This window comes from Trichosurus vulpecula, chromosome 8 (genome assembly GCF_011100635.1).
Source record: "Trichosurus vulpecula isolate mTriVul1 chromosome 8, mTriVul1.pri, whole genome shotgun sequence".
NCBI lineage: Eukaryota > Metazoa > Chordata > Mammalia > Diprotodontia > Phalangeridae > Trichosurus > Trichosurus vulpecula.
Genome location: NC_050580.1, coordinates 13,139,968 through 13,164,132, shown reverse-complemented (window position 1 = coordinate 13,164,132; position 24,165 = coordinate 13,139,968). Strand labels below are relative to the sequence as shown.

General features: G+C 45.4%; 1 protein-coding gene across 1 annotated transcript in view; it reads left to right on the top strand.

Annotated features, from left to right (window-relative positions):
• The window catches only part of PTEN (phosphatase and tensin homolog), an 81,043-nt gene extending 57,908 nt beyond the window's left edge, over positions 1-23,135 (top strand). Inside the window, exons 6-9 of the mRNA XM_036735336.1 lie at positions 3,046-3,187; positions 14,442-14,608; positions 16,583-16,810; positions 19,733-23,135. Coding sequence (XP_036591231.1) covers positions 3,046-3,187; positions 14,442-14,608; positions 16,583-16,810; positions 19,733-19,918 — 723 coding nt within the window. The 3' untranslated portion in view covers positions 19,919-23,135. The remainder of the gene's footprint in view (positions 1-3,045; positions 3,188-14,441; positions 14,609-16,582; positions 16,811-19,732) is intronic.
• Positions 23,136-24,165: the final 1,030 nt, after the last annotated feature.

Genomic DNA, 24,165 nt, shown 5'->3' with positions numbered 1-24,165 from the left:
AGAAGGTGGAAGCACCTAGGGTAGCTGCCTTTGTGAACAGTTTAGTCATAAAGAAGAAACATAGGATGATAGCGGGGGGAGGGGGGAGACATGGACATGTTTGTAGGCAGTAAGGAGTGAGCCCGTACAGAGGAAGGGGTTGGAAGTAAGTGAGCCATGGGGGTGACGGAGGAGTGGATCTCTTGGAGGAGCCAGGTGGGGTGGGATCGCTTGAGGAGTTAGAGGGGCCAGCCTTGGTGAGGAGTACAGCTGCCTCTTTATGTGAGACAAGAAGGCACAGGGGCAGAAGGCCCCTGAGAGAAGAGGGGCCTCCTGTTGAATTTTTCCTTTAAAATATGAGGTGAAGATCTCAGTGGAGAGGGTGGGGGAAGAGGAGCCATGGGAGGTTTGGGGTGAGATGCAAAGGTTTAGAAGAGCCACCATGGGCAGTAGGAGAATTAGTTTATGAAGGCGGTGTATGAGGATTGGCTACAGGGTCACAGCCCTTTATTCACCTGGAAGCTCCAGGGGCTTGGTGTGTAAACTGTATCTCCTTGAACACAGTGCTGCTAACCCCCGCTTAGTGCCTGATGCCCAGGATCATGGGATCCCGGATCTAGTGCTGGGAGTTGTCCGCAAGTATCTGTTAAGCACCTGTTGTGTGCCAGGCACTGTGCTAAGTCCTAGGGATACAAAGAAAGCTATGAGACAGTCCCTGTCTCATGGAGCTCTTTTTCTAATGAGGGAGACAGCGCACACACCAGCTTGTACAAGGAAGCCATGTTCAGGTTCAGTTGGAGAGACTCTTAAAGGGAAGTCGCCAATATGAAGGGGATTGGCCAAGGCTTCTTACAGGAGGTGAGCCTGGAAGTCAGGAGAAGGAGATGGTGAAGAAGAAGAGAGAGACAGACAGAGTGACAATTTGTGAGACAGACAGCCAGAGAAAGTGCCCAGGGTATAGAGGTGGGCTGTCAGTGTCAGGAAGGAAGCCCTGAGCTCCAATCTGGCCTTAGTCACTTAATAGGCGTGGGATGCCAGGCACTTCATCTTGTGTAATTAGAGTGACTAACCTTAGCCTCAGAGGAGAATGTGAGAAAATAGACCTCCCTCCTCATTAGAGAGGTGAGGGGCTGTGGGTGTGGAATAGTGCATATCCTGTCAGGCACAATTGATAGGCTCATTCGCTTGGTTGAACTACCTTTTCCCCTCTTCCTGTGTGAGTGGGCAGTAAATTTGAAATAAATGTGATTGGTAAAAATCAGGTAAAAGGTAACAACAGAAAGATGTTTTTTAAAAGAAAGGTTGTTGGTCATAATTCTTCTTTACAACCTGACTCTTGTGTAAATAAGTTCAGTGCGAAGGTATGCATAGAACCTACGTTGGATTCCATGCCGTCTTGGGGGGGGAGAAAATTTGGAACCCCAAAACTTGTGGAACTGAGTGTTGTAAACTAAAGATAAAATAAATGATAAAAAAAGAAAGGTCGTTACTTAATTCTGATATCGCCTGGACTTATCTGATAGCACTGGGGATCCGCAGAGGCCTTTCCCTAGGTATTACTGCCCCTCGCCTCTGCTCTGTCACCAGTCAGGCCTTTTCCCATGAATCAGGGTCCAGTTCATCGGAGCTCCTTCAGCAGCTTGCCTTATCTATGCCTGGGGGCAGTCGAATTTTTTCTTACTGAATTAAATGTTTGGTTTTGTAGACTTTGGCACTGTGATCATTTGAACAAGATGGATAAATAGCTTTGGTAAGTAGAATAATGCTTCATTTGGCCAGGCTTTATCCAGTAAATGAAGCTCTAATAAAGAAACTAATTTTCTATATAACTTAAGCTTATTTCTTCAAATGCCCAAACTTTTTAAAAATTTTAGCCCTTTTCTAGGAATATATAAAGTGTACACTTCCCTCCCTTCTTAGACAGACACTCCTGAATACCATCTATTCTGTATCCCCAAATGTGATTCAGCCCAGGTTTGTGACCCAGGCTTGAGTCTAGGAACTCCCTTTCTTCCAAGGATCTCATCAACACTTAAGGGTTCAGGTGCTGTCTCTCTGAAGATGACACTCAACTTTGTGGTGTCAGCCCTGGTGTCTCTCTTGGGTTCCAGGCCTGCATGGCCACTTTGCCCCCTAGACATTTGGAACCAGCTTTCCCATAAACGCCTTCCGCTCGGTGTTTCCAGCACCAAATGAGTCATCCTTCCTTGTCCCCTGTACCTACCCACCTGATAGTTTGGGTTTCTTCCTCCCCAGCATCCCTGACATCTGCCCCCTTCTCCCTGGAGGTTCGCTCCAGGCCCTTCTCACCTCTCCCTTGAGCTCTTGCAGAAGCTTCTTCATTGGTTTCAAGTGTGTCTCCAACAGCTGCTGGATTGATCAAACTGCCCTCCTATATGTTCAGCCCCAGGGGCTTCTGCTCATTACGCATAGGGTCAGACACACATCTGTTTGTTGGTCTTTGACAGCCCTTCTGTTGTCCCACCTGGGTCACCCTCTCTCCTCATTCCTCTCTCCCTTCTTAGAGTCCTTAGAGGAGGTACCATCTATAACGAGAGCAGTTTCCTGATTGGGGACTTAGTGATGACAGCAACCTGTTTCTTTGGTCTGCTTCCCGTCTGCTGGGACCTGGGAACCCAGATGACCCTGCTTATTGGGAAGTGGAGGTGGCGGAAGGGCCTGAGGTTCTGTGATTTAGGGCTTCATAGTAGAGGATCTGTCTCCGGAGCTGACACACCTTGCTTTGCTTACTTCGGGGAATCAAAGCCAGGTTCTAGAGCACTGATGTGCTTGCAGGAATACTTAGTGATGGATAAACGGGGGTATCTGATAAAAGTGGTGCTATTTGTAACATAATCTGAACGGAGTGTTTCATTCAACACCAGATTGATCTGGTTCTTAAGAATTATTAGTTAGATTTTTTTAAAAAGTCATAACGAAGGTAACATTTTTACTGTCTTTTAACATCAATATATGTTATTTGATGGCTAGAAGGTGATTAATTTGGTGCATTTAATGAAGTGACTGATGAAGCACTTAACAGGTTCTCTTTCTTCTGTTCTACAGGGAGTAACTATTCCCAGCCAGAGGCGCTATGTGTACTACTACAGCCACCTGTTAAAGCACCATTTGGATTATAGACCAGTGGCCCTGCTGTTCCACAAGATGATGTTTGAAACAATTCCAATGTTCAGTGGTGGCACTTGCAGTAAGAACGCTCACCTTATTCTCATTGCTTGTAACTTTTTGCTTTACAGAACTAGAAAACCACATAAAAATCTGAGAAGGACAGTTAGGCAGGATGGGTGTCTTATTCTGGGCTGCAGAGAGAGGGCTCTGCCCTCTTGCATGACTCAAGGGAAGTAGGAAAAGGGGATGGATGATGGTGGAGAGGTTTTGTTCTTTTGTACCTTTGCCAGTGACCTGGTTCAGGATGGACAGAATGGATGTGGATGGCCAGTATAACTTAGTGAGAACCACACCTCCCTGGGCCTCAGTTTTCTATTTGTACTGGTGCCTCACAGGGATGTTGTGAGGAAGGAGCTTCGTGATCCTTAACAACTTACCTGATTAAAATCACAGCAGCCGCCTTAGATGGAGCATTTGCTTGTCTTATTAGAGATCAAGGCTTCAAGTCTAGAGTCCTGGCCCAGCTTCTGAATCGTCTAGGCAGCAAGGCCTTCACCTAGGCCATGAGAGGGATGGTTTTACTGTTCACTGTCTTTTGAGCTGTTCACTGGCTGCTTCCATCCACACCAAGGAAGATCCTCTGTCGTCCGGAGTGGGTGGGGGCTTTGGCTGGGTGGGGTCGGCAGGCAGAATCTGGAGGAGTGGGGGAGGGTCCCAGGAAACCGGCAGAGGAGCTGGAGCTGGCCAGATCTTTCTCTGTGTTTGACACGGATTCCTCCTCAGCTTCTCATTCTCACTCTGCTGCTGTCTTTGTGTCTGTATTCGTCTTCTTGGGTAAAGTAAATATACAGATGACTAAAAACTGACTCCAAGCAGTACACATCACCAAAAAACTTTTTTTCACCTTTTAAACTTAATTTTTCTTTTGGTGTTTTGGTTTGAATCTTCTTTGCTGGTACATCAGCCTTGTGGTCCACTTTACTTTATATGTTTTTATATTGCTAAGGTGGCTGCTGTGGTGGGAAAAGTATTGGATTTGGAGTTTTAAGACCTGGGTTCAAATCTTTGCTAGTCATTTACTTCTGGGGCTTCTGTCTGCTCATCTCTGAAATGAGCAGGTGGACCCAAGAACCTCTGTGATCCCTTGTACACGCTGAGACCCATGGCTACTTCTCAAAATCATCCTTTTCTTACAGTTCTCTGGGATCAAGGAAAAGCCGACTTCTTTAAGTACATGATCAGAAATCCCTGCTCTGTCTGTGAAGATGCTAGAAATACTCATTCCATCACCCTTACTTACTGAGTGGCAGCTTTGTGCAAGGGTGCCGGGCTAGACACAGCATGCATGAGTGTTCTTGCCTCAGGCAGCTTAGGATTTAAGGCAAGTCATAGATGTGGGGAAAGTTAAGGCTTAACCATAAATACAGAAACTGGGAGAGATGTGCCACAAAACGTTGTGTGACTAATTGTCCAGTAAGTGGTGTGAGCTTTGTGCACTGAGAACCAGAGCATTCTCAGAAAGCTTCATGAAGGAGAAGCCGGGCAGGGAAGAAGGGCATTCTGGGAGCAAAGGCCACCAAGAGAATGTGCAGTGATGAGTGGTGAGGAGCTTTGTCTAGGCTATCAGCAGGAGGTAAGGCCAGTGAATCCAGAGTTAGGGGGCCTTGAATACAAGCATAAGGAAGTTGGATTTTATTCTAAGCAGAAATGAGCCATTGACAAATTTTGAGCAGGAGAAGGCTCTAATCAAAGATATAGTTGGTAAAAATTGACCAGGTCATGGTATACAGCAGGGATGTCAAAGGTGCAGCTCACAACAATCCTGAGTAGAGTCTGAACCTGATTAAAATACAATGGGGAATTAACAAAATAAATGAAAACATAGCACGACATTTTCAAACTAAGTGAATGTGTGGCCTTCAGGGATTCTTACTATGTATGGATTAGCAACCCCTGTTTCTGTTTGAGTTTGACACCATGTTATACAGGATGAATTTGTGTGAGAAAGGTAAGGAGCTCCCCGAGGCTGTTTTTAGACTCTGAGCCTGTGATCGTGTGGACCATAGGGTGATCTTAGCACCTGAGCTTGGCATTGATTCCAAAAGGGATGGGCGCAATCTAAAGGAAAGCACCGGGGAAGTGGGGGCTAGAGGGCTAGAAGGTGTGTGGTCCCAGGTGACCACAGGCAGTGCAATTGACTGGAGTGGGGGGAAGGGGGACGGGGGCTGGGGTTGGCAGCTTCTTTTTCTATTTCCGTTCTGGCCCCTGGAGGCATCACTGCTGAAGCCTGAGCAGTCATCCTGAGGGGGAGTGGTTAGTAGCCAAGAGCCTGTTACTTGGTGAAAACTCTCAGAAATGCTAGTGCCGGTTAGTTCTCTCTAGTGAGGAGGTATTTGCGCATTGTCTTCTCCTTTAGACGTGAGTGCCTTGAGACTAGAGACTCACTTGGACCTTTCCTTGTAGTCACAGTGCTTGGCACGTGGTAGGTTTGTTTACTGACTGACATCTGTGGGGCATTTGTATTTTGTAATTTGCCAGGTGCTCTCCTCAGGATAACTCCATCAACCAATCAATCATTTAGCATTTGTTAAGCACCTACTATGTGCCAGATGCTATGCAAGGGATACAAACACAAAAATTAAACCCTCGAAGGATTTATTCTACTGAGGGAAACATGGACAACATAGAAGTTTCTGCAAACTACACATACACATGTCTCGTACACATACACTCTTAAACATACATACAAGATCTAAGGCAATTATGAGAATCTCTGGCCACTGGAGGTGGAGCTCAGATAAAGCTTTCTGCAGGACATGGCCCTTGGGCTGAGTCTAAGAGGTTCTAGGTGTTCTAGGTGCAGGGAGATGGAGTGTCAGATGTGTGGGAGAGCAGGAAGGCCAGTCTTGCTGCATCGTCTAGGAAAGGAAGTATGATGTGGAGAAGGGTAGGAATTGGGGCTTGGAAGAGGGATGTGGCTGTGGGAGCGAAGAGAAGGGGACCCCAGGCAAAAGAAGCTGTGGATCAAGGGGTACTGAGATGGGGCAGTGATTGGATTGGTGGGGTGGCTCTAAGGTTGGGAACCTGGACGATTGGAGGGATGGCGCGGACATCAGTAACAACAGGCTATTTTGGAAGAGGGGTTGGTTTGTTAGGAAAAATGATTCTCTCCTGCTGGGCTCATAATGTCTTTGAGACATCCAATTTGAAAGGTCTGACAGACATCTGGAGAGAGAGCGGAGATAGATGTATAGATGAGAGTCACTGTCACAGAGATGAGAATGAAACAGCCCCCTAAAAGCTAATGAGGGTGGTCACCAAGTGATGGAGTGGAGAGAGAATGGAAGCTCGGGCAGGACTGGGCTTTGTGGTCCTCCCAGGAGTGCAGGGTAGATGATGAAGCAGTGATCAGAGAGAGGAGGGCCATGTGTCCCTGGAGAGAAGCGGGCTGTGGACAGAGAAGGGGGAGAAGGCTTAAAAGGGACAGTGGCTCGGGCTTTGTTGGCAATGAAGAAGTGATTGGTAGTTTCAGGGAGAAGTTTCCTTCTGAATTACAAGGTAAAGGCCAAGAAATAAGAGGAGAGGAAAGACAGTTGAAGGGTGTAGGCTGCTTTCTTGAGAATTTTGGCTGTAAAAAGGGGAGAGGAGATGGTATCAGGAGTATTCTTTAAGGATAAGGGGAGACTTCCAGCTGGGGTGAAAAGCCCCACAAAGTTTTACAGAAGAGGAAGCTGCACTCAGGGTCACTCCAGTGATAGGCGGGAGGTCTCAGGCTAGTCCATGCCCTTTCCCCATTCCAGCAGAGCCTGCTATGTAGTAGGTGCTTATTAATAAGTACTTGGTGGATTGTCTACTTGGAGAGCTGGGAAAACTTCACTCACTCCTCATTTACTTTCCTGCTCTCCCTACCTAATAAACCTGCCTTGAACATCCCAAGGCCTTTGTCTCCTCCGCTAGATCAAGGCTCCTGCTTGAATTAGAGGAGGCTCACTGCCTTTGGCCCCACAGTTATCTTGGCCAAAAGACAGCCTCGGTTTTGGTTTAATAATCTTGTCTCCAGTCTTGCCCAGACAGCTTCTTGTTTTTCTTTTGGAAAATATTGATTACCAAGTAAGAATGTTCTGAGTGTGAGAGAAACTAAACTGGTAGGCAGCTCTGGTAGATTCCTTCATTTTGATTGAGGGAATATTGAAAATTTTTCATTCATAGACACCTGGTTCAACATCCAACAGAATTTTTTTACAAGTTGGAAGTTGACTGTGTTTTTATCTTTAAAATTTAATTAATTTTTGTACTTAAAAGTGTAGTCCTGTTGTTTCTAGATGGATTGCATTGCACTGTTTCTTTTAGTATGCTAGTATTTGTGCATTGGTGATATTTTTTGCTTTTTAGAGACTTTTAGCTTAATTTTAAAATTTTTACTTTTGGGGCATTTTTATGTAAGTTTGTATTTTTAGGCTTAACAGTGTCAAAATACTTAAACATTGTAATTAGACATTTGGTTTCTCAAGGCTTTTTGCTAACTTCTTTGTTGACTATAATGAACAAACATTTTCCCCTTTCCTTGTGGCCACATAGAACCTTACCAAGAAGTCTCAGTTAGTCAGTACAGTGCCACAAAGGCTCCTTCTTCCTGGATGTCACTACCGGATATTGTCTGGGCACCTCATACTTAGCTTCTTATCTTCCCCAAACCCGCCCTTGGGCCTGACTACCTCTTTCTTTCTGAGGCCCCTCCATCCTTCAGATGCACAGGTACACAAGGTGAGTCATCCTCAAGTCACCCCACCCCCAAATAGTCAGTTGTCGCATTGTCTAGTCAGTCAACAAAAATTGGCTAAGCGCCTTCTGTTTTCTTTTTCAGACACTTTTCTAGGTGCTGGTGATACAAAAACAAAGGACAGATAAATTAATAAGCCAACTTCAATAGCTGCTGTTGCTCCTGCAGGGTCATCTCCTTTCTTCCTGGGGTCACCCTGCTGGGTGCTACTGCAGACATCCATATGGGGAGTCTGAAGGGAGTGCAGATGGAGACCTCCTACTCTCCTGCTGTCATCAGCAGAAGAAGCAGCTCCCATTGACTGACGCTCTGCCTGGACTCATTTCCAGTGTCTAGCAAACTCTGGTCCTGTTTTCTTCCCCCATCCCTTCGATCCTGAATCCCAGGCCTCGCTAGCCCTGGGCCTCACACCGTGCCTGCCGTGTTTGGTCCCCTGAGGGGGTGGGCAGCCAGGCTGCAGAGGCTTCCTCTTCCTCCGTTCCTTTCATTCTCTCCTGAAGTGCTGTCTCCAGGGTTGGGCTGGTCTCTTCTCTCCCTCTACCCTCTACCCTCTCCCACTTCTTTGACCCCGCCTCTGCCGGCTCAGCAGTTTATTTGATGAGGTCATTTGGCCACTCAGAGTGATGAGTTGAGAATGCCAGGGAGGTTGCGCCATTTGGCGATTGACTAAATCTGGTGCCTTCTTCCCTCTGTTGCCTTCCACTTTATCTCGTCTGCAGTTTGTTTGCATCTAGTTAGTTATGTGTTGGCTCTCCATTAGCGGATGAGCTCCTTCACAGCAAGGACTAGTTTTTTCCTCTCTTTGTATCCCCAGTGCTCAGCACAGGGCCTGGCACATAGTAGGTGCAACAAATATTTACAGAGGACTGACTGGTAACCAAAATAGAAAAAGGAAAGGTCATAAGAGAGGTGGAGTTGTCGGGAAAGATAAGGCCTTCTGGTCTGGGCGTGGTGGTTTTGAGATGTGGTCATGTATTTTGGAGCTGCTGAAGTGTCTAATAGGCCAGCTCAATAAAGAGCCAGGGGTGAGAGGTACAGTGCTAGGAATCACCTGGGTAGAGACACTGTAGACACTCCACAGACTATCTTGGTTATAGCTGGTTTTTCTCAGCTAGCACAGACCACGCCACCCCCACCCCACCCCCCATTTCTGGCTTTACCATCCACTGCCTGGAGCATGGTAGTCACCTGCTGGAGGCTCTCTGTCTGCAGATTCCTCAGCCCAGTCCATCCTCCACATGCCACCAGCCGGTTTTCCTGTCATGCCTGCTTAGTAAACTCCGGGGCCCCCATTACATTTCAAATCAAATATAAAATCCCATGTTTGATATTTAATTCTCTTCACATCTGCCCCCTCCTACCTTTTCAGGCTCCACACACAGCCCCACCTTCTCACCTGCCATACAGTTCTTTTACCTAGTGTACCTGTGGAACACCCCCTAGCCCTCCCCGTCAGCACTCAGGTACAGGAAGTACCCGAAGTGACAGCAGTGTCCAGCATCCTCTCCATACCAAGTCAGGATTCTGTCTTCTAAGTGACAAGATATATTGGACCTCCTAGCTAACAATGATTCGAGTATTGTAACTTCAGTTGTTGGACATCACAAAATCTTTCCTAAGTGTCTGGAGCCAATGACCTGATTTATAGAAAGTGCTTTGCATACCTTAAAGTGCCAAATAAATGCCAGTGTTACACCAAAGCAGTAAAATGAAGCCTGGCTTTTCTTTACAAACTTCATATTTTTCCATTAAAACTTGAGTTCTCCATAGCATTTGTAAAACGGTTCATCGTCCTTTGGCAGTTACACTTAACACCTCTAGGGTGGCTGACAAGGGCAGCAGTGACAAAAGCCTATGCCTGCTGTGTAACTTGGCCTGAGGACCTGGCTTCTCTTAGCATATTGACTCTTAATATCCATTATAATAATTCATGCTTATCAGAAACACAGTTGGGATCGAGATACCTACCTCCTGAAAGAGGAAATAAGTGAACCAAAGTTAGCCTGGAATCAACAACCCCAAGAATTTGGAAATTTGTTTAATTTGATAGAACTTTACCCATTGTTCTCAGTTGCTAATTATCTGATGAGAATAGTGGCCTATAAAACCACCCTTGATTCTTCCTCTCATTCATTTATCTCTGAGGTCTAATCAATTGCTAAGCCTTTCTGATTTGTTCCTACCTTCTTCAGTCTTCTGGGTTTGTGCCCTTCTGGTATGGCCACCGCCCTGGCACCTGGCGCTCATTGCCTGCCAGGACTTGTAACTGCGTCACCATTGGTCTCTGCCTGGCTAGCCTTCCGTCCACATGGCTGCCAAGTCCGTAGGCCTCTGAAGCAAAGTTCTGGCCACGTCTCCCCACTGCTCAGGAAGCTTCACAACTCTTGCAAACTCCTCTAGTTGGTGTTCAAAGCCCATCTCTCTGCAAACTGTATTTTCTTTTGAAAAATTGAGTACCTTTTTATGCATTTTTTTAACATCAGCCTTGTTTGGTCCACCTTACCTCCTCCTTCCAGGGAGCCATCCTGTCTAACAAATCATATTTTTTAGAAAGACAGTAGGAAAAAATCAACACAACCAACCAGAGCATCGAAAAAAGACCGAACTTACGTACACTGTCGATGTCTGTGCTTGACCTTCTTCTGCAAAGCAGGCGTGGGGTGGCAGTGTCTTCTCTCTCCTCTAGAGCTGAGCGTTGAGTTTGGGATTTTGCAACATGTATTTCTGATTTTTGTGTAGGGGCCTGTTGTTGTCATTTTGTGTACTGTTTTCTTGGCTCGGCTGACTTCACTCTGCATCAGCTCATGTAGATGATGCAATGCCCAGAGTGTGACACTAACTGGCTGCGTGACTATGGACAAGTCACTTCACCTGTCTGCCTCAGGAGGTAATGAGACCTCCCAGGGTGATTGTGAGGATCTAATGAGATAAAGTTATGAAAGGACTTTGTCCAAGACCTGGTGCATAGTAGGTGCTTCATAAATGTAAATTTCCATATATTCCTATATCACAATTTGTCTAGCCATTCCCCAATTGAAGAGTATCTCCTTTATTTCCAGTTCTTTGCTGTCACAAAAAATGTTCCAAATATTTTGGTGAAAGGAGGACCCTCTTTGAGCAGGTGTTGGGCAATGGGTAAAGGCCTAAAAGAGGAATCTCTGTGTCAAGGGTATGGATATTCTCATCACTTTATTTGCGTGATTCCAAATTGCTTTCCAGAACGGTTGTACTGATTCACAGCTCCACCAACAATGCACTTGTGTGCCTGTCTCTCCCCAGCTGCCCCCCGCCCCAGGCCCCAACACTAATTCTTCTCATCGTGGGTCATCTTTGCACTTAATAAATGCTTGTTGAATTGGAAAGCTTTTACAATCGAGACTCAATTTGACCCAAGACTTCACTCCCATTTTTCTCTCTGACTTTCCTTGTAGCCAGTGCTTCTTTACCTGGATTTCTCCGATGATCCCTTTGAGTCTACATTTCTTCGTTTCTACACCATTGTATGATTATTTGGTTTTTAGGGGTGAGTGGTTGCTGTCACCGTCCCTTCCATGTGCTCCACTTCTATGTAAGGAGCTCCCTCTTCTGATCACAGTGTCTCCTGTCTCCCCCTCTGCCTTGCAACCCCAAACCCTGTTCTGGGTCCTCACCATGACCTTCGGTTGCTCTTCCCTTCGGTTCTCACCCAGCTGTCGCCCTTGCTCTGGCCTCCTCTTGGAGGCCCATTTCAACTCCTCACTGTCCTTTTCTCTCAAGTCCCGAGGGCCCCTTATCAAGGGCTCTCATCAGCCTTACCCTGCCAAGTCTCAGCCTTGGATGCTCCGACAACTGCTGCCACCTGTGCTGATTGGCTGTCCTACAAATTAGTGTTTGGTAATCCCAAGTGGGTCCTTCCCGAAGCAGGGCAGCCTTGTCACGGCTCCCTAGCTGGCCCTGTTCCACCTGCCCCGTTGGCTCTGCTGGACCTTTTCATCTATCCTCTGGCCCCCATCACTCCTCTCCTGCCACCCTCTCATCCAAGCCCCTGCCTCATGTTTCACTGAAGAAATTGATGCCGTTTGCCAAGAGTTCCTGTTTCTCTCTTTGTGTCACCTCAGGCTATGTCCTTCACCCATCTCACATGAAGAGGTGGCCCTTCTCCTTGCCAAGGCAAACCCTCCACCAGCATATGTGTTCTATTGCGTCTCTTCCAGCACAGGACCTTCACTGTCTCCAAACTGGCCCTCGTCTGCCCCATCCTCAAAAGCCCCTCCCTTGAACCATGTGCTCCTGCTAGCTGTGGTCTCATAGCTCTTCTCCCAAGGTCCTCTACAGTTGATGCCTCCACTTCCCTTCCTCTCCCTCTCAGCTTTTTGCAGTCTGGATTCTGACCTTATTCAAATAATGCTCTCTCAGGTTAGCAGTGATCTGAAGCACTAAAACCAGTGGCCCTTTCTCATTAGCCCTGGACACTGTAGATGCTTCTCTTCTGCTGGACACTCTTTTCTCTCTAGGTTTTCAGGCCTCCCTCCCAAATCTTTCCTAGCTCTACTCCTTCCTCTCTAACCACTCTCTCTCACTCTCCTTTGTTGGATCCTCTTCCAGATCATGCCCTCTAACTGTAGGTGTCCTTCACGGTTCTGTTCTGGGCCCTCTGCTCTTCTCCTATACCATTTCACTTGGATTTCATTACCTTCTACAGATTCAGTTATTTCTGTGTTGATGATTCTCAAATCAACTTATCTAATCCTAACCCAATTTAAATCAGTTTTTTGGAGTTTATTGATGAGATTTCTGAAATCTTCAATGTGTTTGACTTTTACATTTTTGTGGTCATTGTATAAATGGTCCTGCTTTTCCTACATTAATTCATATGAGTTTTCCTGTGTTTATTTGAATTCTTCATATTCATAATTTCTTATGGTTCAGTAATATTCTCCTAAATTCTTATGCTGCTTTTTATTCATTCATTCCACAATTGATGGGCACCAACTTTCTTTCCACTTTTTATTGTTTCAAAATGAATCAGCTTTCCCTGAATCCTGTTTTTAAGGTCTTGAATTTTTTTCAAAACTGTTTAAAGAAAAAAAAAAGTTATTTAAAGCAGGACCAAACCAATGGGAACTAACCAGCCTGGATTTCAGCAAATAAAGAAGCCATTTCTGTCTCTGTCTCTCTCTCCTCTCTTCTCTTTTCTTAAATGGTGGGCTTCCCTCTGAGGAGTGAATAATCTGGTTTGAAATGCTTCTTTTGTGAGAGTAGCTATATATGCTTGTCATCTTTTCCCAAATTTAATTTTTAGAGAATCTTTCTGTTTATCTAATCACCGGTATTTTCTCTTTGTTGACAGTATAGATTTAAATTCTATAATAGGAAGAAACGAAAATAACTTTTAGACAAGCTCAGCATACTAAAAGAAGAAATTATTTCGAAAAAGTTGCATGCTTTAATTTGATACAGTTAATATTTTCTTTTTAATGATGCATACAGATTCACCTGTTGCTATGTGCATGTAAGCGTACGAGATAACCTGAAAAATAAACCTACAGTGCTTTTATGTTTGGGAATTAAAGTAACGCAAAGAGTGACAGTGTGCTGAGAGGCTAGATTTTACCAGAGTCATCTTAAGACAGGAAGAAATGGGTTGCAATCACAGCAGATTTTAACAAAACATTCTTTGCAGTTTTTACTCTTTGGTGGTTTATTGTTAACTTCCCTCCCCCTTTTTTTCTCTGCGTAATGCCTTCTCTCTTCTTGTTTTCCCTTGGGTTCTGGCTTCATATACCTTATAAGAATAAAATATAGTATTAGAGCTAAAGTGAAATGCGGCTCATATTTTGGAAAATGCTTACGTGGGAGCAGCTAGGTGGCTCAGTGGCTAGAGCATTGGCCCTGGAGTCAGGAGGATGTGAGTTCAAATGTGGCCTCACACACTTAACTAACTGTGACCCTGGGCGAGTTACTCAGCCTCGATTACCTGCAAAAAGAAAAAGGCTTATTTGCCTGTGCTGTTAGAACATTTGAGATTTTGTATCTCCATTCTTTGTAATTGTGGTCATTGTTACTTTCTTTCAGCCCTTCAGAGCACTTACTTGTAAACTCGTGCTGTTGTTATAGGTTCAGCAGTCTTAATCACTGTGGTTCCTTTCATCTTAAAAACCTCTTTATTTTGCGGGAGGAAAATGTGTTTCAAGAGGACTGATGCCCAGCAAAGTCAAGTGCCAGGGCCAGGTTTTGTTGGCAGCGCTCAAATTGGGATCCAGGGGCACTGCTCTGCTTTTGTTTGGTGAAGTGGAATCTTCTAGGGCATTGAAAACACCTTAGAGGTTTTTAGGAACACTGACTCTTACGGCTTGTTTTTAGTGGAGTGAACGCTAATTAAATCAAAGCTCTGAAATGTACTATATATCCATAAGGGTGGAATATAACCAGCTTTCATCTGTAGCTGCTTTAAAAAAGGTATGGAATAAGCAGCATGTTGGAAAAGCTCATCTGATTAGTTTCAGTTGGGCCAGGAGGTCCTGTGGTGTGTGTTTGGCAGCTCTGTGACGAGCCTCCGTGTTTCCCCACACAGATCCTCAGTTCGTGGTCTGCCAGCTGAAGGTGAAGATCTACACATCCCCTTCTGGCCCCACAAGGCGGGAAGACAAGTACATGTACTTTGAGTTCCCCCAGCCTTTGCCTGTCTGCGGTGACATTAAAGTGGAATTCTTCCACAAGCAGAACAAGATGCTCAAGAAGGTTTGCACTTTACTTTTATTGGGGGAGATTGTCCCAGGGCTGGGCAGGAGCGGGGACCTGGCCTGGCTCTGCCTCAGTGGCAGTGAGGTGCAGAAGAGAAGGAGGAGTGAAGAGATGGCCCCATTTCTCTCCATTGCTAGGACATAACTCTAAATGAAGTTAGGCTAGGGGATATAAGTAATTAATTACTTGCTTCTCATGCTTTCCTCTTTTTGAAGAAAAAGACTTTGGGGATTGAGGCATTTGACTTTGTCTCCTGCTCCCCAACGAATGCTTGGGATCTCTTAGCTAGTAGAGGAAGGTGTGGTGAGTGGGGGAGGTTGGACATGTGAAATGTTCTGGTTTAGCAAGGGAGATGTTTCTGACCTTTGCCAGACTGTCTAGCTAGCACCAAGAGCATTGCATAGTCCTATTTTAAAGGGATTCCCATTTAGAGCCTTAAAATCTAGATCCTGATCAAGAGTGGGTAATGTCAGTGATTCCCTAAGATTTTTTTTTGATTCCTGTTTGGGCGTTTTTGTAGATGGCAGGATTGAAGTTGGGCACACCTGATAAGAGAACGTTTAGTTCATCTTAATCGTTAACTTGTTTTAGAACTGTCCCCTGGTGAAAGCAAAAGGTGAAATTTCGCTCATTTAAACCTACATTTTTAATCACTTGATGAATCATAGAAATTGATGGAGAACTTAATTCCAACAGCTAGAAAAAGTAGATGAACAGAGGGGATGGGTGTCCTTGGGACATGTTACAGAGTCCTGAGGTAAAGACATCAAAACAGTTGGCCAGGGAAACTCCATAAAATAATCCACATCTCTTTGAGCTCCATAAGGTTCCCAAGGGACTTTCTGGAGGAACTCGAATAACACAAGTTGTTGGAACAGAACGTGCCATTCTTCCCCCATTCCTCATTCAAGACTTAAGTGGAAGTTAAACTGTATCTTACTTTTCAATTGGAAATGTTTCTTCTTGAGACTCCAGGAAGCTTTTCTAGGGAACACGTGTAAGCCAAGGGTTGCAGAGGGCCTTTAACAAGGCTTGATCAACAGGGAAAGATGTGGGAAGGTGGGCTTCCCTGCCACCGCAGGAGTGGGAGGGATTATATGATATCAGCACTTGTAAATATTGACCAGTGGAGGCTGGCTTACATATTTACATCCCGTCTCTTTGTGCACACTGTTGTACTTTGCAGCATAAAGTGGGCACACAGCCTTTTTTGGGATGAGTCTTCCCTGCTTGCTGCTGGCGTTCGGCTGTGATGGGCAGAGGGAGACAGCAGCTTAGAGGAATGCTTTACCTTTGGTCAGAAAGGCCAGACAGACATCCTAGAAATCTGTAAGAATTATTGGCTTGTTCTCTTAGCAAGGGCCTAGTGAGTTAAGACTGTAGTCACCTACTCCAGGCATACTTAGGTAGAGTGATTCAGGCCATCATTTTCTGAAAACCAGCGGTATTGTTGGGCTAGGAGGGTCTGCAGAGGGGAATCTGGTGAGGGCAAAAAGACAGGCGTGCTTAAGAAGGCAGCAGACGTTCAGATCAGCAAATAGAAGCAGTCCCTGCTTGGGATGAATTGCCCTGGCAGGAATGTCTGTGGGAGTCAGAAATGAGAGACATCACCTTTCAGGCTGGGCTGCCCTACAAAGAGCTTACCGTCCAAGGCTGTCATGGAACAGCCACCTCACAGCAGCTGCTCAGGGCCAACATATTTTGGCCTCATCTTAGAAAGGAGAAAGGACTTGCTATTTTAAACCAAAATAAGTTACTGTAAATCCTAATTCTTGACATGAAAATGGCTAAGGGGTGAAGATGTGTTACTGTCTATGTGTTCTAAGACATTAGTGTTTGTACCTTTGTCCTAATCCCAAATATTATGTGGGGAGTCATCTGTGCTCTGGTGTCAAAGTTGGAATGTGTGAGACATTTTCTTTTTACATCAATTGATGGTAAACAAGCTTATGAATTGTTTTTGTTTTTTAGGACAAAATGTTTCACTTTTGGGTAAATACATTCTTCATACCAGGACCAGAGGAAAACTCAGACAAAGTAGAAAATGGAAGTCTTTGTGGTGATCAAGAGATTGATAGTATTTGCAGTGCCGAGAGATCAGATAATGACAAGGAATATCTCATACTCACATTATCCAAAAACGATCTGGACAAAGCGAATAAAGACAAGGCCAACAGATACTTTTCTCCAAACTTTAAGGTCAGTAAATCCTTGTGGAGGTTTTAATGTTACAAATTAGACATAAAACAAGGCATTGCTTCAGTTCCTTTTAGATCGAGGTATGTGAAATTATCTAAAAAGAATGTGCATCAAGTTCTTGAGGAATTTCTAAAGAAGCAACATAAACCTGTTAATTATCAAGGAATTTAATTTTTGTTCTGTAAGCATTAATTAAGCCCCTATCTAATGTGCTTACATTCTGTATTTAAAATTAAAAGTGGGGTGTGTGGTGCAGAGGAGAGAGGCATCCATTCTGATTCAGAACTTGACTTGAGATTCTGATTCACCCATGGTCACCTGTATGACTTGAGCAAGTGACTTAGCCTCTGCAGACCTCACTTCCCCCATCTGTAAGACAAACAGAGAAGATTAGATGACCTCAGTTCTCTTCTAGCCTAAACCTGTGGTTCTGTGTATAATTGATCAAGATGGTATCTTGTTAATTAAGCTGCATCGTATTGAATAAGTAGTAGCATGCAAAAAAAAAGTATGCTCTGAATGTCATTTTAGTTAGCTAAGGGTTTTTGTGACTGTTGTGTCACGGGGGGGGGGGGGGGGGGGGGAGGGAGAGGAGTGATGGGCATTTCATGATCTTGCTGCTGTAGCCGTAGTAGAGGAAGGTCATAATCTGGGCCTGGGAGAGACCTTAGCGGTCATTTAATCCCCTCTCCATTGTATAGATGAGATGGGCCCAGACAGGGTAGGCAGCCCACCCTGTGTCTTCTATGGCATTTGGGCTGGTACAACCCTCGATCACAGTAATTGTTTGGAACACTTTGATTTAGCATTTGTTTTCATCTTGATTCTAGGGCTGAATTTTGTTTGTAAATGCAAGAAATTTCTTTTGCCATGCAGTATTTGCTGAGGTTCTGGAGTCAGAGCATTGGTCCCTCTTCCCGTCAGCTCACTTCAGCTTTAGCTAATTGAAGTATTTCAGTCTGTTTTCTTTCTGAGCTGCTGGGATCCTCAAGATAGAACTGGAAGGGGCTGTGAGGTACCTGAGTCCAGCCCCTGAGCCGGAGGAGGAGGAGGGACCTGTGAGGAGGGGGGGTGGAGGTGGGGTGTCACACATGCAGGAAGTGGCAAGGCCAGCCTCCAGCCTGAGTCTTTTGATTCAAAACCCAGGGCTCCGTTGCTTTACCTCGCTGTGAGGAATGGTTTTGGGACCTTTGGATTTAGATTTCACATTACCTTAAGATCCCTCCAATTTATAGTTTTTTGGGATGAAAGAATTCAGGTCCCCACTTTATTCTTAAGTTATAAAAGTCCTTGTGCAATTGCAAGTCATTTTTTTCCAGCCATAGCAGCTCATGAAGCAGCTTCAGCTGTAGAAGGTATACCTTGAAGTCTGCATTAGTGAAGGGAATGCTACTTGTGAACGCCCCTGCCTTTTGTAGTGTGGATACTGAGTGTATCGGGGCCTGTATAAGCCATCTCCATGAGTCCGAGGGCAGAAGGGCCCAGGGTGGGGGAGCTGCAGGGCTTGGGAGCCACATAGAGAGACTTATCACCACCTCCTGTATCATCTCAGACACAGCCATTCTGGACATCTGTGGTTCTCACAAAGTCCATTCTGCAGACTCGGGGACCTGCGGTAGTAAGACTATTTTTGTAATAATACTAAGACATTTTAGTGTCAAACATGGGCTGCATCAGTAGATAGATAACACTCATATAAACAGAAGCTTTGGAGGGGTTCTCAGTTTTTATGACTAAACGGATCCTGAGATTAAAAAGTTTGGGGACTGCCAGAGCGCTAAAGGGACTCTGGTCTTGTGCGTGCCCAGCTCTCCGCTCCTGGCCGTCCCATGCTTCAGGGAGCAGCTCCTCCAGGCTGGGACTACTCCACTTGGCTTTCAGCCTCCTCCTCTTTCTTGTCCCTTGTGTCCTCTCTCTTCTTTCTTCTCATCTCCACTCCTTTCCCCTTCTTCTGTTTCTGAGCCTCTTGAGTCATAAAAGGGTTACGGAGGTCTCTGACTATTGTGGACACCTCCGACCCCCAGGCATAGGTTTATAGTGCTGAGAGCAACCTTAGAATTTTGCAGACAAGGAAACTGAGGCACAGAGACATTGAGGGACTCCTTGGATTCCACAGCTCTTTGGGTCTGATGCAGGATTTGAGCTTTCGTGTTCGTTATTTCAAGGTCATCACACAGTCTCCTGCACCACACTACCTGTCCCTCTCAACATCTTCAGAAGTATCTCCGTAACAAAGGTCCCTTGACCTCTTTGTTCACTGATTCTAGAACACTTTCCTTCAAGTCCAGCATTCAAAATAAACTTGTAATTATATTGCTTTTCTGTTTTTAAAGAACATAATTCTGCTATTTTTCTTTATTGTAAAATTTTATTGTTTTGAGTATGTTATGGATTAATTTGGCTAACCTGGGAATGTCAGCACCATGTGTATCTATTTTTATGGGAAAGGGCTTTTGAATTGCCACACAGAACATTGGCAGGTCGTGAAGGAACCTTGGGACCTTGGCCCATTTGCATATCTTGGCTTCTTTTAGTTCTGAAATCACCACTTGGTTATCATTCATCAAAATGCATTTCAGTACTAATGAAAATGCTACAATTATGAGCTTCTCAAAAAATGAGGAATTTGTTCTGAAAGACTGTTTTAATCTGTGGGCACTCGACTCTCCTGGGTCCTGCCTGACGAAGGTCTTCCTGGAGCTGTTCTCAGCCACTCGGAGTAAGTGATCTAAATAGCTAGTGTGTTATACACCAGTGTAGAAAGCGGTGGGGGCGAATGACCGAGTCAGGCACTCACCAAAGCTGGCCCCTGCCCCTCTGGGCCTGGTTCCTCTTCTCTGAAGACAAAGTGTCACCTGACTGCTGGTTACTCTTATTGTGGGTTTTCACCGGGGGGTTTGCTTTTGTGTTTTTGTCATCTAGGTGAAGCTTTTCTTCACAAAAACTGTAGAAGAACCGTCAAACCCAGAGGCCAGCAGTTCCACTTCGGTCACCCCGGATGTTAGTGACAATGAACCTGATCATTATAGATACTCGGACACCACTGACTCTGACCCAGAGAACGAGCCTTTTGATGAAGATCAACACACACAGATCACAAAAGTCTGAATATTTTTTTTATCAAGAGAGAAAAAATATCAGAGACAAACTTGAAGAATCTGAAAAAGGACCTTTTTTTTAAATGGCAATAGGACATTGTATCAGCTGACCAGTGATAGGAACAGTGACCTTTCCCTGACCAGTTTCATCGGGGCCTCTCCACCGGTGGCAGGCTTGCGATGCTCGTCCCGTCCCGTGGGAAGGAGGCTGCCTCGTTTCTGTATATACCTTTTGTGTTCAAAGGACACTTAAAGTTTCAATTAGGAAAAATAAAGATGGCACTTTCCCATTTTCAAGTTTTATACAAGTGGAGGCAGACCTGGTGTGTGATGCGTAGGGGTGTCCCTTTGTGTTCTGTCCCCTCCCGATGTGGCTTCAGAGCTCCCCGAGCTGTCCTGGTTCACAGCCTGCCCCTTTGCACTCACATGGCGACAGATAGGGCTGCAGTTGGTGGCGAGGAGTTTCCCGAGGGTTTGACTCCATTGTAATATTGCATGGATTGGGGTCAGGGGAGTGGAAAGAATGCTCAGAAAGGAGTCTCTTTGATGCTGGACTCTGGACCAGGCACCATCTCCAGCTGTTCTACAGGCACCTTTCTTTAGCATGCTACAGTAACTAATCCTGGACATTGGAGAAATTGGCCGCTCTCACTGCTTGTTGTTTGTGCGTTTTATTTTTTTAAGCATATTGGTGCTAGAAAAGGCAGCTAGAAGGAGTGATTCTGTATTAGGGGTACAGGAATGAACCTTCCGCAACATCCTAGAGCCCCACAGGTGAGGGGTCTAAGCCGAAGGGGGGTCTTAGCTAAGAAGAAACACAGCAACAGTGACTTCACCATACAAATGTGGAGGCTGGAGATGAACCTTGACAGTGCGCTCTGAAATGGGCTTTCTCGCTTGTCCCGACTGCTCCCTCTTCCACGTAATCGAGGCCAGTGCTAAAGGTCAGAGGTTGTTAGTCCACACATCAGTGTGTCCCCCCCCCTCCCCCCGCCCCTCACTTTTCAGCCCCCAGCTCCCCTCCCTGCTGTGGCTGCTTCCTGTGCTGCTGCAAGCTTTGCGTCCTCCTTAAGTAGGAACGCGGTTGTGACGCTGCACCGAAAATTTCCATGGGAGATTCCCCAGTAAGTGAGACCGAAGACTCATGATGCATTGATTCAGGCACCTAGCTGTCAGCTCTTCCGCCCTTGGACCGCACACATTCGATCACCATGAGTTTTGCAGTTTTGCACACTTTTTTTAATGTCATTAACTGTTAGGGAATTTTACTTGAAGAATACTTAGCACCTAGAATATTTATATATTAAGAAAGACCATGACACACGGTAAACAGGAAACAAGGAACTTCTCGGCACTGCCCAGCTGTAAGGAGAAGGGGTCTCGTCTCCTCCTCATCAGACAGTGTTTGTTGTAGATTTCTGTTTAAACTGGCAGTGTTGTCTTCTTTGTTCGGAGGCCTGTAGTCGGAGGGAAGGCTTGCGTTTCCCTTTCGAATATGGCCACAGAACGAGCGTGCCCAGACTCCAGGAGATCAGCAGGGAACAACTGGTAGGCTATGGCAGATGGGAGGATGCTGTTGAAATTTTTTTTTCCAGAAATTTGGCGTACTTCAAATTACTTTGATCTTCAGAAGATTCGAATACCATTTCTTTCTGGTGTAAAATCCCGTTTTAATGAACTCATTGGTGCTGACCTTGTTCATCAGCTGTGGTCTAACCTCATTAATCTATTGAATTTAGAATGCATTTGGCCCAGTACAGCAGCATTTGTAGGGTTTGGATGGTGATTTGGTTTGGCAGGACGTCATCTAAAGAATCTTGGTCAGTAGTGCAACACTATCGATATCTGTTGGTCAATTTCATTCAACGGATCAATGATTCATTTTCCCCCATAATGATCTTTATGTACAAAAAATACTGCTTTGGCGCTCACAGGTGAGGCTGGTGAAACTGACCGGCAGGAGGTAGTCACCCCGCAGATAGACACGTGAAATTGGTCTCCCACCACTCACAAAAAACAAGTATTGCCGACTCAATCCGATGTTCACGCTTTGAGATACTTTAGTTATTGACACTGTTTGCTCCGGTTTTGGGCTCCAGACGTTACAGTTTAATTTGTATTGTTCCAACGGGTCCTGCTGAGGCCTGGATTGGAAGTCAGGACATTCTGATGGGCTTTTGCACTCTACTTCCTTTTCCTTTGGAATGTGAAGGTCTGAATGAGGGTTTCAATTCTGAATGTTTCCGCATTTTTGAGAAGCCTTGCTTACATTTTATGGTGTAGTCATTGGAAATGGAAAAATGGCATTATATATATATATTATATATATAAATATATATTATAATACTCTCCTATACTTTATTTCAGTTACCATCCCCATAGAACTTGACAAGAATTACTACGACTGAAAGGTTTTTTGAGTCCTTATGAAAACTTTATTTATGACAGTATTCACAAGTAGCCTGAGATGCATTCTATAGCTCATGTCTTTGAGTTTCTGGACTGTATGCTTAAACTTTCTGGATGTGCAGCAGCTTACATGTCTGAAATTACTTGAAGGCATCCATCCCTTTCCGCAGAGCTCCCCACTGGGCCCTGGGCCCTCCCCAGGTGCCTGGAGGCCCCCCCCCCCCGACTCTTTTTGCCACCATTCTCGAAGGGCAGTTGAACAGAGAGAGTAAAGATGATGTGCTGTGGCGTGGGCTGTAAGCCTCAGTGGAGTTTACAGGCAGCCTCAGATGGTTCAGCTTTAAAAAATTAAATTAGGGTGCAAGGTCCGTGTTTTAGTTATAGAAAATGTGTGCAATATGTTAACGATGGCTGTGGTTGCCACCAAGTGCCTCGTTCACCTTTAATACTGTTAGAGCGTGTCCTGCATGCAGATGGAAGGGGTGGAGCTGGGCCCTGACACGGGGGCTTCCGAGGGGCCTCGACTCTGCCCGGTCACATTTTCAGTCTGTTTCCCTATAGAGTATATATCCTAACAAAGTCCAGTCTGTTCAGCAGCCTTACTCGGATTCAGCCTCTTGAGATCCTCCAGTGCTGTGCCCCAGTGGCCCCGTGTGTAATTGGATGCACTGAGGATACACAACCACCACCATACGATGTGTACAGGATAATTAATGCCTCATACCAATCAGATGTCCCTTTGTTATTGTGTTTGTTAACCCTTTATCTCTTAGTGTTATAAACTCCACTTAAAACTGATTAAAGTCTCATTCTTGTCACTGTGTGGGTGTTTTATTAAATGAGCATTTTGAACTTCGATTGCTAATGTATTGGGTAGTGTGTATTTACAGAAGTTTGGTGGGCCTCAGGGACAGAGGAGTGGAGGAGGAGGCTTCAGCTAGGAGCTCTTTCTGTTTACAGTAAAAAAGAATTCTAAATACACCAGCATCCTGGGAAAGATCCTATTACTTTTAAAAGTGAGGTTTGTATTAAACTACGGTTTATGTCTGGGTGTTCTCCCCCACCCTCCATCCTTTGAGGGCATTCAACTCAAGAGTGGATGGATCTCTTCAGTTTTTATTGTAAAAGCAGGAAAGAAAAAGCCCTCTCTGGGCTCAGACTTCCGGCTCGAGCGATCTGTGATTTCTTTGGTGTCCAGCAGAACTCTGTGCCCTGGGAGTGGTCTTGGAATATCCTGAACACGCAGTTGGTGCTGCCCTGGGTCGGAGGACATTGCTGGCCTCAGACCCAGAGCCTTTCCCTGGCATGAGTCTTGGAGAGCCCTGAGACATGGGAGGGAACCGTGAAGGCAGAGGAATGCACTGAGGCTTTGGCAGGGGCAGTCCTGAGGGTGTCTTTGTGTGCTGGGAGCGGGCCTGATACTGATAGTTTCCAGTATTTGTCTAGAGTGTGTGGTTTTTGGTTCAAGTCAAAGAAGCAGGGTCTGAGTCCAGGCTCTGCCCCCTGCAGATGATGTAACCCAGGGCAAGTCAGAGCTCCTGGCCTCCTCCATGGACAGTGCTGCCGGTTAGGGATGGGAACTCGAGGGGATGAACTAATGCTGCTTGAATAGGGAACATGGGCTGGTAGCAGTCCGAGGAACCTGTGGAAATGGAATCATTCTCTTGGATAAACCCTTGGCAAACAGCCAGCCCTTGTGCATCGCCAACCCTCTCAGCTTGGTGGCACAGAGATGAAATCACCGGGCTTGGACTCGGGAAGATTTGAGTTCAAATCCTGCACCAGATGCTGTTGGGGTGACTCTAGGTGAGTCACTTCTCCTCTGCCTCTGTTTTCTCAGCTATAAAA